The sequence below is a fragment of the Mustela erminea genome, chromosome 16 (genome assembly GCF_009829155.1).
Source record: "Mustela erminea isolate mMusErm1 chromosome 16, mMusErm1.Pri, whole genome shotgun sequence".
NCBI classification, from domain to species: Eukaryota; Metazoa; Chordata; class Mammalia; order Carnivora; family Mustelidae; genus Mustela; species Mustela erminea.
The window spans coordinates 76,416,074-76,432,466 of record NC_045629.1 but is presented as its reverse complement, the minus strand read 5'-3'; the positions used below and the strand labels follow the sequence as shown (position 1 = coordinate 76,432,466).

At 48.4% G+C, this 16,393-nt stretch overlaps 1 protein-coding gene across 1 annotated transcript in view; it reads right to left on the bottom strand.

Annotated features, from left to right (window-relative positions):
* The window catches only part of TG (thyroglobulin), a 235,825-nt gene that overhangs the window by 136,101 nt on the left and 83,331 nt on the right, over window positions 1-16,393 (bottom strand). Inside the window, exons 30-35 of the mRNA XM_032316132.1 lie at window positions 14,089-14,226; window positions 12,792-12,968; window positions 11,367-11,478; window positions 9,435-9,514; window positions 8,613-8,756; window positions 1,801-1,863 (exon numbers count right to left, since the gene is read on the bottom strand). Of these exons, the coding sequence (XP_032172023.1) occupies window positions 1,801-1,863; window positions 8,613-8,756; window positions 9,435-9,514; window positions 11,367-11,478; window positions 12,792-12,968; window positions 14,089-14,226 (714 nt within the window). The remainder of the gene's footprint in view (window positions 1-1,800; window positions 1,864-8,612; window positions 8,757-9,434; window positions 9,515-11,366; window positions 11,479-12,791; window positions 12,969-14,088; window positions 14,227-16,393) is intronic.

The window sequence follows — 16,393 nt, the reverse complement described above, 5'->3', positions numbered from 1 at the left end:
AAGTAAGTAAAGGGAATGAGCAAAGAGCAGGTAAGGGAATTGAACACATTTTTCAGGGGGGAGCGGAGGAGGGAGGTGTGTTAACAGTCATGTCAGCAGGGAGAAGCTAATCCCCAGGTGCCTGCAGAGCACCTGTGTGACCTGTCTGTTCCACGGGCACCCCAGGAAGCCCAGGAAGGACGAGGTGTCATGGAAGGCAGGGGTGGAACATGGGTCTGAAGCAGAACTGTGAGCCACCCACAGAGAGTGACTGGTAATGGAAACAGAAGAACGTTCCCACTCTGTGGGGCTCCCCCGTGAGCCATATGTATGTGGACAGAGCAAGTAATACTCACTCTTGTTTTGACCCAAGTCCTGACATTACTACATGCTGCAGATGAAGGGGGAACATTGGAAAGGGTGATAAACCCTAAGTCCTCCCCATTCAAGCCAGGAGCTCAACAGTAGCTTCCAAGACGGATAAATCAAGGAATAGCGGGATCCCCGTGTTATTAGGAATCAGAGAGACCAGAAAGAGACTAGACACCTCTAAGAGTTAAACGTGGTAGGCTCTGGGAGCAGAAGTGGCAGGTGGTAGAAGTGAGACAAGGAACCAGTTGGGTTTTGTTAAACCATAAATCTTTGAGGACAATTTGATTATTTCAATTGCCTTTACATTATCTTGATAAAAGTTGATATCAACCTTGACCACAGTCTGGCTGGGAAATGTATTCCCTGCTTGGCCTTGGGTGTGTCAACCAACCCCAAGCAACCCCCTCCCTGTCCACCATCCACGACTTGGTAAATGGTGACTCCTACATCGCAGCACTTCAAAAGGCGGCCACCATGCAATACCTGTACGACTCTCACACCCAAAGTCCTAGACATAAATTCTTCAACTGTTTAGACACAGGTACAATTCTGTAGAGAATGTGCCGGAAAAAATAGCCACAAGTGCATACGATCTCCAAAGTGAGCTCTTTGAACTTGGTGGAAGCAGCTCTCACAACCTGGGTTGTTGAGGACGTTTACACTTTTAGCCACAGCCTTGGCTAAGTGATACCCTCCTACACAAGCTGCATTCTGTCTCTTCAGCCAGGATCTTAATGACAGGTGTCTGGAGCTCCTCAGACATCATGTCACAGGACGAGAATTAACGTCGTCGCTTGGGCCCTTGCAGTCATTTCCTGACTTAAGGAAGGCAGAACCAGGATGTGCATCAAGGCCCACGCTCACCTGCCCTGAGCCCACCCCAGTCCCACACTGCCTGCTGCCTTGTGACCAGACAAGACTGTGCTGGTGGGGCCATGCGCCATGTGCAGGACCAGGTGGCAGCTTCAGCCTGGCTGCGGCCCTGGGGGTAGGGCCCTGCCTCAGAAGTTCCTGTGCCACCCAGCAGGCTGAGGACTGTGAGTCCCCATTTCTCTGCACGAAGAGATGGCTAGTTCTTCCTTCCGGGCACAAAAGAGTCACCATTCTTCACACTGACCCAAGACGGGGCAGGTGTGGGCATTTTGGGACTGGGTGAAAATAATCCTTGGAAAGAAATGTGCAGAAACCGGACTAAACCCTCCTCGGCTTCCAGTGGATTACACTCGTCCGTCAAGGCATTTATTCCCTGGGAGCAGGTTTCCTCATCTGTGAAATGGGCATGGTGCCAGCATTGCCCTATCCACACATGTGTGCAGGTGACAGGAGCTTGAATTAACCAAGACGAGAGGGCCAGGCGAGCTATCCACAGTGGGCAAAACCAAGGGGAAGAGGAAAAGGCACAGGGAAGTGGATCTCTCCTCAGAGAGCCGGAAAAGAGCACGCGCTTACCTTTCTCCGGGAGGGCAGGCAGAACCACTGGGGGGCAAAAACTGGGAGCACCATTCTGAGCAACTGAAAAGAAGAAGAGGCAGACTTTTAGCTCCCCTACACATTCAAAGGCATTAACAGAGGTTCAAAGGTGATGGCGAAATCACACCTGCAAGGCAGGAAGGGTGTGTTCAGCTCCCAGGGACATCCTGAATCGGTCAGGATGGACTAGGTTGGGCTGAGGGGACAATCACATCTCAGTGGCTTAAAACCACCATGCAGGAGGGTCTGTCCCTTGTACCTCACCACAGCAGGTGGGCTGGAGCTTGGTTCTGTGTCATCCCCTCCCAGATCCCAGGGGGAAGAGCGCTCCACCATGCCCCTGGTTTCCACCACAGCGGGGAAAAAGAAACACAGCAAACTTCACTCTTGCTCTATGGCTTCTGCCGACAAAGGACACACACCTCATTTGCATACATGTCCCTGACCAAAGCCAGTAGTGAGTCTGGGGGTGAACAGGTGCAGTCCTGCCCTGTTCCAGGGACAGGTGGGGAACAGCACATGTGCTCACGGCCATAATTTCCTGACTCTTCACCTGGTCAAGAAACTAAATCCCTCTGAGCCTATTTCCACATGTGCACAATGAGGCTAATACAAGTCCACCTTGAGAATGACCGTGAAGCTGGTCGGAGATAATGGAGCGCCAGGCATGGGTAAGAGCTGGACCTGAATCTCCGTGTGCCACTTAGAAACAATGTGGAGGGACAAGTCATCTGACTTTTCCAGACCTAGTATCAGGACTGATAAAAGGAGGATCTGAGAAAAATTACATGAGACATCAGGCGTACTAAGTAGGTGCTCTGGAGGTTGCCCACTAACTATCTTCTTCCCCTCACTCTCCCCGCACTGAACGGGTCTAAAGCTCCATCAGTATTTTCTACCAGGGGCCCAGACTAATCTCCCTGCCTGCCCAGCTGCAGGGGGCAGGTGCAGCGGTCAAGGGTGAGGCTCTGGGGTCAGCGGCCCAGGGCAACGTTGGCTTGGATGCTTCCCTATGTGTGACCTCAAAAAGTTACCTCAACTCCCTGTTTTCAGCATCCTTGTCTATAAAATAGGGGTTACAACAATACATATCTCAGGCCTGTAAGGTTTAGATGAGTTGGCACATGTAAAGATTTAGGCATACAGTAGGCACTCAATAAATGCTGGCCGTTATTCATTCTTAACATTGCCCTTCTGCAGTGACACAATTTGCCACTGCTATCCTCCTCTGCTTCCTGAAAAGCCTTAGATTCGAGTCATGCCCTAACCTGGCCTGAAGTGCCACCTCTCCCTTTCCTTCTTCACTTTGGCCCAGTGAGCCATGACCCAGCCTTTCTCGGTCCTAGAACCTCCAGCTGTGCTGGATTTTTTTTTTTTTTCTTGGTTTCACCTGCCTGGAAACACCCACTGCCTCCCAGGCATCATTCTTAGACCCTGGTTCTGCCCCCACAGTGTCTGATTCAGCAGGTCCTGGGGTCCTGGGTGGGGCCCATAATCTGGCATTTCTAACAAGTTCTCAGGGACACACTTTGGGGACCACGGAGCTCTAGTTTCGGTCATCCAACATTCTGTGAGCTCTTCAGGCGACATTCAGAACTGCTAACCACCGTCATGCCCTACTACACCCAGCAGGCCAGCTTGGTTTGTGTGTTGAAATATTTGTCTTTCCTGGAAGAGAGTGGTTCTCAGAGCAAAGGTCCTAAGACTTAGTGAAGCCTTCAGAGAACAATGAGACCATCTTGTCAAGGGCATTCAAATGTTCTCACCCTCGGACTCAGGAACTCTGCTTCTGGAAATCTATCTTGGAATCAAGGTAAGGACAGCCTGCCAAGGAGTCCTGCTATTGTACTGTATTATATGGTGTATTGTGTCATGTTGTACTGTAAGGAAGGCATATGGTATACACAGAGCACACAGTGTATTTTATTGTACTACACACCACTGGGAAATATAGAAATGTCTAGCGTCACAGAGGCATTAGGCGAGCCAGAGCCCATTCCCGGGAGCCCCACCGTGCAGCTCATCTCCGCACAGAACAGATCACACGACTCTTCTGTTGTTTTTCTTACTTTCCAGTCACCTCCTGATAGTATTTCTTAAAAGGGCTGTGCCTTTGGGATAAGACAAAGAGCAAGCTGGTAGCCTAAGTGGCCATGGTGGGGACATTTACACCATGGCAAATCAGGGCTTCCCCTCTCCCTTGCCAGCTGTGAAACGCTAGTCAGCCCAGCACAGAACGGGGGTGACAGCAGGCCCTACTGCATCGGGTTGCTTGGGGACTAAGGAAGATGTTGCTGCAAAATGCCGGCCTGGTGCCCAGAGCCAGCTTGGTGCTGAGGACCAGGCTGGAAGTGAGTGAGAATGAAGAGTGGACTGTTCCGTGTCGCTGCTACAGGTGGCCATTTCCATGAGGACTGTAAGGAGGCATACTGAGAAGCATTTTTCATTTCCTTCCCAGGTTATGTTCCCATATCTAGAATCGCTACAAGGTCCAAGCGCATTTGCTTAGCACAGGGCGGGAACCATGTGGCTTCGACTGTTTTTTTTTTTTTTTTAGAAGCCACATTTGACTTTATAAAGAAATCAGAGACCCTGTGCCTGTTGCAGGCCAAGCACAGCTGGGGAGAGAACAGGTCACCCTAGTCGTCTTCAAAGGGCAAACGGAAGGTACCAGTGCCCCAGAGGCCCTCCCCTTCCAGAAAACCCTGGGCTCTGGGGCACTGCCAGACCACAAGCAACACCTGCCCGGCTACTCCCCTCCTGGATGCAAAGAATGCTTGCCTTCGGGGTCCTACTGCCAGGAAGGGGCTGCCAACAGCCTCATTTGCATACACAGTCGTTCAGCATGAGTCTCAGCTCTGAGCTGACACATGGTACTTTCTGTGCACTGTGGACAGTAAAATCAGATAGGGCACTGCCGTGGGCTCTCTCTTGTCCCCTCTTGGTGCTCTCTGCTCCCTGATCCCAGGAGGCTAAGCTCTGGCCTTTGTTCTGCAAGCAACCCGGTATGGAGGTTATGGTATGGAGGTTATGGTGAGTTTGCCCAATTGGGTCTCTCAAGGCCTGAGGGCTGTGAGGGCAGGACCATGGTGCACCCCACCTCCATGGCCTGCTGCCTGTCCCCACATGGTGGCCACTGCTCCCTTCAGCATGCTCTCCTTCATCTACATCCAGACTTGCCCTGGAGACACTTTTGCATAATCCTTTCTGTGTTCCAGAAGCTCCCGTGGATCCTGCCACAGGAACACTGGCCTGGGGATGAGCTCTGTCCTCATGTCCCTGAGTAGCTCTCTGATTACAGAGAATAATTGTCTCCTCACAAGGAGAGAGGAATAGAGCCAACTTCACAGGGAGGTAGTAAGTAGTAGTACAGGAGGGACGCGCTCTTGTGACATAAAGTCCGAGCTTCAGAGATGTTCTGTTTCTCTCACAGCTGCATCCTCAGCCCAGCTAACTGCTCTGCAGGCCCGAACTTCTGCCTCTCAGGCTCCCACAGTGTTTGACGTGCAGTAGGAACTCAATGAGTATCACTTCCTTTCTCGTTCCTCAGGGCTAGTTCTTCGGAAAGGAGACCCATGTTAGGCTTCTTGTGTCTGGCTCTCAGCCTGGGGGCTCACCAGGGTCCTGTGGTAAACACTCACTCAGTACAGATGTCAGTAGACTAAGTGGCCAAGCCATGGTTCAGAAGCAAGGGCGAAGTCTATTACAGAAATTCTTGCAAAGGATTTTTCTGAAAAAACTAATGCTTCATGTGCAGGATGGACGGAGAGGGGAAGATCAGGGTCTTATGCCCCCTTCAAGGTACAGGCAGGCAAATGACAGAGCGAGAGTTCAGACCTAGTTCTTTCTTTCTTTCTTTTTTTTTTTTTTTTAAAGATTTTATTTATTTATTTTGAGAGAGAGATAGTGAGAGAGAACATGAGCGAGGAGAAGGTCAGAGGGAGAAACAGACCCCCCGTGGAGCTGGGAGCCTGATGCGGGACTCGACCCCGGGATTCCAGGATCATGACCTGAGCCAAAGGCAGTCGTCCAACCAACTGAGCCACCCAGGCGCCCCCAGACCTAGTTCTTTCTGATGGGCTCAATCATTATGGTATATAGTTGGGTGCACAAGACACAATTTCTGTGTGACTTTGGGCAAGTGACTTAACCTCCGTGGACCTTCCTTTCCTCATCTCGCAGGGGTTATGAGGATTAGACAAGCTACTGCTTTATGCGGCCGGCCGCACTGGAAGAGTGCAAGGAATACAGGCAGGATTGGTGACACCAAGGCCCTGGGCGTGCTCCGCGCTCAGTCAGAGCTCGCTAAAAGAGAGCACCACTCGAAATACTTAATGCCCTGGCCAGGAGTTTCTGGACAGACTCTGAGTCCCCAGCCTGACCCTACAAAATATATATTGGCAAAAGCTAGTGGTCTGAGCCGTCAGATGAGAAGAAACAGAATAGACGGAATGAGTCGGGACAATGAGCATTTTGGGTTCTTTGCTTTGCCAACTCCTGCTATGATGTTGCAATGTTCCAGTCTGATTCCCATGATCTTTCTGAACAAATGGCTTACTTCTGAAGCTTCTTTTTACCCAACTCTTCCCTGAGCAATATGAAGACGGAAAATGACGTTTTTCAGTGTTGGGTGGGGTGAGGAGATGGGATGGCGGCTGGGAGGAGAGCTGGGCAGGGCGGCTCTGCGGGGCAAGAGTTCTGCTTCAAAACGCCCTCAATACTCACAGCTAGCATCGGGTCTCCCAAGGGGCCACTATTCTCAGCAGGTACTCACTTCTCCCATCCCTGTGAGTTAGTGAAAGCCTACATAGAACATTTTTCTCTAAATAGAGACCCGGTGAGACTCTTTTGTCATACAACTCTGAGGTTTTTCCTAAAATAAATCAAGATGTTAAAATAAAACTAAAAGCATGACCCTAACACTGAGTGAATTCAGACCAAGAATCAGTCTCAGGATGCTCAAGGTAGACATCAACAGGGAAGATTCCGTTCAACCTGCTAATAATTAACTCCAAATAAATCTGCCCTAAAGCCAAGGAATGCCTTGGGGATTAGCAGGCTCATGAGCAAGGGCCAAGGGCCAGATTCCACCAAGAAACCCCATCCAGCCCCTCAAGTAGAAGATGATTCTAAAACCAGAGGCCAAATCATTGACTGTTTTGGTCTGTTAGCTTATTAGTCAGTTTTATTTTGTGTTTTTCATTGTACTAGTCAATTGCTTATTAATTAATTGAGTTAGCAGAAAACCAGTCAGAGAAAGGGTCTGGACATTTCCCCATTTGATCTCTCATTGGATATCGAAGACCCGCCAGCCAACACGGAAATGGAGTAGAGTAAAGTTTGGGGTCATGAGCTCTGGGCTTTCAACCTAACTCTCGCTGTGTGGTTTGGTTGGGTAGCTTCAGCTTTCTATGCCATTCTCTCTTCATCTTGAAATTGAGGAAATAATGTCTACTCCACAGGGCACCAGGCTTAGTGAATTATACACCCATGTAGAAGACCCAGCACTAGCAGGGACACATCACACATGTGAACGCATGGCAGACCCATGAATAGTATCGGTTCTCCTCTCCTTCCCTCCTTTGGGCAATGTGTTGTATTGGGTGATATGAAGAATATAGAGACCAAAGTTAAGGAGAGTCCTCCAAGCCAGAAATCCCAGGACTCTCATTTCCAGCGCAGGTGCCCCAGCAGGGCCAGCATCTGTCTTATCATCAACTCTGAAACTAATGAGGAAGCCACTAGTAGGAGAGACCAGAGATAATGAAACTTAGCTCAGCCTCTCCCTTAGACACCTACTCAGACAGGGTTTTCAATCTTTTTATATCTGAGACATCTTTATGAATTTGCTTCTGGGACACAGGGGGAGGATGTCCAGTCTCCACGCAACTCCCCATTGTTCCCGAGAGTACCCACACTGATACACACTTGGAAGGTAGGAGCTGGTAAGACCGGAGTGAGTATCACTCATTGTTTTACCAACAGAGAAATCGAGGAAAGGGAAGAGTTTTCCAAAGACAAATCCATAGTAGATGACAGACTTGGGAATACACTAGTATCTCTTCATTTGAGTACAGGAGCTTCTCCATCACAACATGCAGACCATTCATTCATTCACCACTTTCAAATTGAGCTCCTAAAATGTGCTGGGATATACTCAGCACAGATGGGTGAAGTGTCCACACTGATACAACCCTGCCTTCACCCTGAAATCTCAACTCCATGTATGTTGTCAAATATACATCGGTGCCCCTCTTTCCTGTCCCAAGACTACCATGTGTTTCTACTATCCTGATTAACAAATTTCAAAAAACAAAGGACCTTGTCAGGGGGCACATTTGTTGGTTTCCCCTGGCCAGTAACAATACCTTAACTGTACCTTGGGGAACCTCCTCTCCCTCAGTGCATCCAGTCTTGCTGGGACTGTCACTCAAGCCTTCCCACCTTGCCTCTAGCAATGCAAGAATGCATATCCCAAGCTGGTCCAGTCTCTCTCCCTTGAATTTAAAGTTTGACTATAGCCACCAAAACCTGATGATGGAGATGTGTCCATCCCTTCCTGCTGAATGCATCCATGTCGCTGAGACCTAGCGAGTCATCTTTTCTTTGAGTCCATCAGCAGACTTCTAATAAATTCCTTTTCTGCCTACACTGAACAGAATCAGTTTCTGTCATGTGTACCCAATGAATCCCAGCTAATCTACTTCCCAGCCCAAGAACATCATCCTCATACATGGTTAGGAAATGTCAACTAAAGACTCCCACACAGCTGTTTGGGATGGGTCACTCACCAGGTTTCTCGTACCATCCGAAGGGATAGGTACGGACCTCTGTGTCAGAAGAGCCACAGTCCAAAATGCGCCAGGCTCCTCCGTTTTCCTCCGTGCACATCTGAAATCCCAGGCTGTTTAGAGTTAGGCATGCCATTTCTCCTCCTGGAGCAAAGAGAAACCAGGACCAGGAAAATGATCATGATGAAAGACTGTATCTAAATGAGAGAAATTCTGCAAACTCATCATTCTCCAGTAGATATTTGGGGTGTTCTACCATATTCCAGGTGGGATCTTAGCTACTGATGAAAAACCTATACCGCAATGAGCTTCTGATCTAAGAGCACAGGGATGGAGGCAGCTGGTCCTCATTGGACACCCGTCACGTGCCCAGGGTTGTGCTAGGGCCCTGTTTGCACCATATCACTGGACCATGTAACACCATGAGGGGATAGCATTTGAATCCTTATTTGCAGATAAGGGATGCTGAGACTCTGGGATTAAGTGGCTTTCCCAGGATTCCACCCCTAGGAAGTGACGGAATCAAGTTTCAACTCAGGTCATATGGATGGATCCAGAGCTCATCTCCCCCAGCTGCCTGAGCTGAGTCTTAGATGAGACGGGAGTATGGAAAGAAGCCATTTCAGCAGGGCAGGAGCGCCAGTGGGCCAGGACCTATGTTAGGATCCCAGTGATTAACCACCTCCCGTCTCCCTGGCCCCACTTCCCATCTGGGAACAAGGATCACACCTCCCCAACCAGCATAAGAAGACCAGAGTTGTGAGCATGCTTTCCGGCTGCAAAGAGCTGCACACAGGCAGGCGGAATTATTATCACTATTACCTTTTGACTGGGAAACATTGAGAAAGCCAAAGCCAGTGCAGCACGGGTCCACATCACACAGCCGTTCACATTCGAAGAAGCTGGCATGAGAACAGAAAGAGAGGGCAAGAGGGTTTGTGTGGGTGGCCCGGGACCTACGGAGTTACAGTCATTCTTATTTCTGGATGTTCCTTTCTTCATGACTCCCTAAAGTGGGGGGTGCTTTGGTCAGTATACATGAGTGGATTGCTAGCTTTGAGTTCCTTCTGAAAACAGAATTCAACTCTTTTCTCCTTCATTCATTGGCTTATTCATTCACCAATCATTTATTCTCTGCCTGCTATGTGCCAGTCTCTAAGCCAAGCTCACCCAGCATCGGAATGTGCCCCTACAATCCTTTCATATTGGGAGAAAGTCCAGTCTGGGGCTCTGGGAAAAGAATGAGATGGTAGTGAAGGCATCTGCAGAAATGGGGGATTCTGTGAGCTTACAGTCGGAGTGACCCAACCAGGTGTCTGTTGCCAAAGACCAGCACTTGTCCCCTGACTCAGCTTCCTGCCATATCCACTCTGCAGTGTAGGCTAATTACACTTCGGGAACATGCCCCTGTTTGTTGGGTCAACACATCCAGGCCCCATCCCAGGACGTAATTTCTTTAATAACTCAGGTGGCTGCTAGACCCCACCTTCAGCTTCTACAACCAGTCCTAGAGAAACTTAGTGGGCCCAAGCCAATGTTCCTGGGCTCAGTTCTAACTTCTCTCACCCTGACCACATGTCCCAGCTCTGATCACTTATTTCTGATCCCTGAGGACTCACTCAACCCCTCAACTCCTTTTTGGGGTGGGGACCTTGCCTCGATCTTGCCATTCTCCTGCCTGGTCTTAGGAGCCCTGAACCCAAGACACATCCCAGTGGATAAAACCTCCCTGTCTTGGGCAGTTTTTCCAGTGCTGAGTGCATCTCTTCCCTGACTCCTATGGGCTCTTACCACATGGTTTCCTCTCCCAGAGTCCTGCCCATCTACCCACCGGCCCACCCATCTCTTTGTTCTCCTTCTTTGGAAGCCCAATTCTAAGTTCCAGCCTGGATGAGATGCTTTCCCATGGCACCACCATTCTCTGAGTCCCCAACACCAGGATCAGACCGATCCCTTGTACCACCCCTCCTTCTCTAACCTTGTCCCATCCTCATGGGCAGCATCCTGCCAGATCTTAAGGTCATCTACCCTGTAACACTTTTTTAAGTCCACCTTCAGAAGCAAATCTTCAACACCAGCAACATGACACAGTTTCATCAATCAATAACACTTCGTAGACCAAAAGATCATAGACCAATGACTCTCAAATTCCAAAATAGAAAAGAATCACCAGGAGGAGAATCTTACTTAAAATTCAGATTCTTGAGCCCCATCCCAGGAAATGATGATTCAATAGGTCCAGGGAAGGACCTAGGTTTGTAAAAAGTCCTCTTGGTGATTCTGATGGGTAAGATTCATAGACTGGGCTGACAGAAATGTCACCTTCAATTAAAACAAGTAAATCACAACTAACTAACTAAATATATCATAACATACTTTTAAAAATAATAAGTCAAATTAAAAGTCCTTATAATCTTATGATCCTAATATGATCTACTGGCTCTCCAGACTCTGCATACAACACAGTGAGACTTGGCTGATTCGGTTTATTACAGTGTTTGATAATTGTTATTGATAAGACATGGGTCAGTGTTTCCCTTTTGTGTCAGCTGACTTGGCGTTCAGGGCTAAATTTTGTGTTTCATTAACTTAGCCATGGTTTTTAGGTATGGCCACCTCCTCATGACCTTCTCACTCTTTGCTTTGGGTTTACGGTTTTTTTATGTGTGTGCCTTTAAGTGATATTAAGTTGTTATCTTTGTGGATATAGAAAAGTCTTAATAATAAATACTTAAAGGGACTGAAGTTGCTTACCCATTTGAAATGGATTTTTCAGACATGGGCACTTTGTTTCTAATGGAAATTCCCGTCAGTGTTTGAAATGGCAGGCGAGTGTAGAAGTTCTTCACTTTATCTTTCAGTACAGCTATACGGGGGAAGAAAGAAACTCTATTATTTAGGAAGAAACTTGTATCCATGAAAATATGAGGATGAGTATGTGTACATCAGATTGAGAGCTTCCAATTAAAGTTGGCGTATTGAACTCACATGCCTACCCTTTGCTCTCCTCCCAAATCTCACTAAAATAACAGTCAGGGGAATTCTGTAAAGGATCACACCCACAAGGATAAAGAAAATAGAAGAGGGGATAGATCAACAAAGTTCTAGAATCTAGAAAGTGCACAGAAGAATATGAAGTTGAATTTGTAGACTAAGAAAGCTGAATCCTCAATTTTTCTGTGGCAAGAACAAGAAACAGCCTTATCCACCTTCTGGAATCCCCAAAAGTTTAAGCACTGGCTTCACTGGGATGATGGTGGACTAAACTAGGATAGGCTGGAAATTTCCTTAAGAAGCAATGAGGTTTCCAGATGTCTTTGTCTCTTTTGCACAGGAGACAAGTGTCCTCTCCCCACCATAGATGAAGACGGAAGGTTTATTCTCCAGAGAGAACAAAAAAGAGTTGATCTCTTGGGTGCAACAGGTGGACTTCCCATCGTGGTGGGAGTCCCACACTGAAACTAGGGGATTCATTCAAGTTCATCCACTTGGTGAAGGTTGAGATTCTCATCTTCCAATCTAATTTGGCGTCCAAACAAATAGCAGCCAAGGTTCATGGGCCCACCTTGATATTATAAGATTCCTACACAGGAAAGACTTAAAAATAATGACCTGAGGGATTCTTCAAATGGTGGCCCAACTAGACTACCCTACAGGGAAACTTCAAGTCAGCAAGCTCTCACGACATACTCCAAGCCTGCCAATTAGTTTCTGGGCCCCTCTCTTATATTTGAGTGTAAAATCAAGGGTTGCCAGATATCTAAGAGAGACCTCCAGCACAGATAGAACAGTAAGTGTAGCACGATAATATCTTCGAAGAAATAGAAGCAGTACAGGGGGGAAAAAATCTCCCCCCCCCCAAAATAGTGTTATTAATGTCTTTGGAGGAAACAAATCAACTGCTATCTTGTTAAAGCCACTGCTGGCATTTTCTGTAGTACACAGTGAAATGGAATTTTAACTCATATGTGCATTAACAGAGGCTTTGTCTAAGGAGTGGGAGTGCAGAGCAGGGTTGTTCTCCATCAGCTTCATGCATTTCTAAATGGCTTCACATTGCTACAAGGAGCATGAGTAACTCTAATTTTAAAAAGAATAAGTTAATCTGGATATTTCTAAAACCACAGAGCCCAGAGCCCACTAGAAAAGCAGTTTGTGCAGATCCCACCAAGTACTCACCTTTCTTCCGGAACAAAGTCTTTGGCCTGTGAGGTAGGATCAGTCTGCAGCCCTTGGGATTGGACTCCACGACATCATCACACACCTGGGCCTCTGGGTAGAGGACGCAGGTGAAATATGAGGATGCATTGTCTGTTATCTCTGCCAGCTGGCAGAAAGAGGACTCCTGGACACAGCCTACAAAAAAGAGAGTGATGGGTTTTAGTCCTTGGGACACCTGTAGGAAAGGAACCTCTACAGGATCTACAAGGAAGAAATGTCTGGTAGGGATTCTTCCTGGGAGGGCAGAGGCCCAGGAGAGTTGAGACTACCAAGTCTGGAAGGTCCAAGAAAAAATACTGGGGTTCTACTAGCTGGAGAGCGTACTCTCCATCAAACTGAGAGCCCATATAGCTCTTAATAAAAGCAGAGTCTAGCAGGATGGGGAATGAGCTGTACACACAGAAATGCAGGAGAACCAGGGCGAAACTCCACTGGATCTACCCAAGACCATCTCAGAGGCAGTTGAAATATTCAGACCAAAGACCACAGGACTGGTGAATTCTGTGAATGATCTTGCCTGCTCCCACTACCATGTCAGACTTTCCCACTGGTATATGGTAGCTCCCTCACAGGGAGGGGTCATAGTTAATTCATTTTCTTTTTTTTTTTTTTTTTTCTCATCTCCAAGGTCAAACACAAGACTTAGAACATAGCACATGCCTGCCAAGTAAAGGATGGAGGGATGGATGGATGATGGATGGATGATGGATGGATGGATGGAGGGATGGATGGATGATGGATGGATGGTGGATGGATGATGGATGGAGGGATGGATGGAGGGAGGGATGGATGGAGGGATGGATGGAGGGAGGGATGGATGGAGGGATGGATGGATGGATGGATGGATGGATGGATGGAGGGATGGATGGATGGATGGATGGAGGGATGGAGGGATGGATAGAGGGATGGATGGATGGATGGATGGATGGATGGAGGGATGGATGGATGGATGGATGATGGATGGATGGTGGATGGATGATGGATGGATAGATGGATAGTGGGTGAAGGGATGGATAGATTGATGGATGGATGATAGGTTCTTGGAGTAAAGTAGAGTTTATCTATCCTATAAGCTTCTTGAAGATATAGGTTATATCCTGTCTTTCTTCAGTATTACTGATGGTACAATACTGAAGTGATCCCTGAGTTATGCTATTGAGTTTCATCATATCTATTTATCAAGAGTTGTTAATCAGGTCTGTGTTGCCTGATCAAAGGATCTAGAAGGGGAAGGATGAGGTCAGAGGATACTTACGAGACAGACACCATAGGTTTGCCTGCTGAGGTGAAAACACATGTTTGAAAAGCCAGTGCTGCTGGATGGGAAGGGATCGGCTTCCATTGACAGTGACCTGGTTAAGGTCCACAGGGGAGAAAAGGTCTGTTGCCAAATCTAAAAAGGAAGGAGAGAGTCAACTTCCTTTGCTTTATCTCCACAATGAGTTTCTCTTTCTGTCTCCCACCATCTCTCTCTCTCTCTCTCTCTCTCTCTCTCTCTCACACACACACACACACACACACACACACACACACACTTTCTTTAGGCGGTGTGAACTCAGGGCATGTCTGGAGGCCAGGGGCTGGGCGTCAAGCCAGGCAGGAAGAGTTCAGAAGGTTTCAGACAGTCCTAAAAATTATAGAGTTGAAAACTCTTAGACTCTCAGTTTGGAAGAAATCTTAGGAGCCATCTGGCTCCAACAGACAGGATTTCTGTCTGTTGCCCCCACAGCCTGCTTGACATGTCTGGGCTGACCACAGCACCGTACTCCACCATTAAGAAGTTATGGAGTCAAATCTATCACTGTGGACCACTGATGCTCCTATCCTTTGAAGCCACACGGAAGTCCTAGCTCTCTCCCAAATGGCAGCCTTCATCTGCTCAGACAGCTTTCAGCTCTGCTCTGCCCGAACCATGAAAGCCCCGTCTTGACTATCCCTTAGTCTCTCCTTATAGCTTCATGTGCCACGATCACTGACTGAAGGCTCTTTCTGGGTGCTGTGCTGCCCATAGGACAGAAGTCCAAGCTTTCTTCTTGGTCCAAGCTCTACCTGTATCTTAAGATTTATCTCCAATTGCTTCAACTTTCACTCCTGAAGACTTGCCACACTGCTTGCTCCCAGGACCACTGTTCATGCTTACCCCTCTTCCTCACCTACCAAGTCCTCCTGTGCCTCAAGGCCAATGCTGTTCCCTCCTTCTCTGATGTTCTGTAGCCCTATAAAGAGGCTCTCCAGTGCTGAAGGGCTCAGTGTTCCAGGCCCAGGGGTGAAGGGCTGATTTCTGCCCTTCATGAGAGATCTGACTTAGTAGAGGTGCTTACTCTGGGGACATGACACAGTTCATGGAGTTGAGCTGGGGCCCATTTACAGGCCTGGCCAGATAGGAGGCTCTCCTTGCTGGCTTCCCTCTGCGGGTCTCAAACACTCAGACTGACCTGGAGCGGAGAAGGGAGACTTCCTCACTGTGCCCTGAATGGGGAGACCATTCAGAGGAACACCGAGGTGCACAGACCAGGTAAACAAGGCAGGGAAGTGGCCCTGGGCCCAGGCCAGACAGGAGCGGATCAAAGGGGTGACTCCTGCAGCCCAGGAATGTAATCAGCTGAGAAAGGGAAAACCCGAGCTGAGCTGGGTCTATTCACCCTGATTCCCTCCAAGGTCTTGGGCGCAGGCCCAGCTCCCCTTCTGGTGAGGGCATTTTGGGGGGGGGTCCTTCCTGTGGGAGTCGTGTGATGGTTCCATAGATGTGAACTGACACGGGGTATAATGATGCATTTTACAAAACGTCCAGAATCGCCCCGAAGTCATTCACCTGTACCTTGCCATGAATGGTCTGGCTACTTTCCCCACCCTGCCTGCCATGGCATGGCTTAGGAGTGGGAACCCCAAACACAAGTGTCCCAGGGGAGGTGGGGTCATCTGGAGTTCCTGGTACTAGGCAGGGCCTGGGGCCAACGGGGGAGCTGGGCCCCTGACGGCAAGGGCAGCTCACCTCAGCTCAGAGGACAGGCGCCAGGCAGAAATCTGAAACCAGTACTGCCAGATCTTGTCCTCTGTTTTTCTCTAGAGAAGCTTAAAATCTCAATTTTTATATAAAATCTCCTAAGTTAAAAATACTGGCTCAGTTGAAAAAAAAAAAAAAAAAAGTCTGCTCTGCAAATCAAACCAAAACCCATCTGCTCCACTAGCCGGGGGTCACTAGGACTCAGTTCTGGAGCCCACACTGTGCCAAGGAGTGGCTGGTGTTCTAGAAGAACACAGACTTCAGAGGCAGCTAACCACAGCTTGAATCCTGGTGCTGCTTAGTTAGTGCTAGACTGGCTTAACCAGGGTATACTGAGGCCTTATGTGTCTCATTGGCGAAGTGGGAACAATGACACCAGTCAGCAGAGTTGCCCTGACTTTTGCAAGACGATACATAAGAAGCACCAAATGCAAGGCCTGCCACCAGGAAGCTCAAGAAGGGGAGCCTGCTCTCTTCCGCTCCCCTCCCCGGGGAGTGTTGAGCTCACCCTTGCTCACCAGGAAAACAATGGCTGGCCACAGATAAACTGGAATGC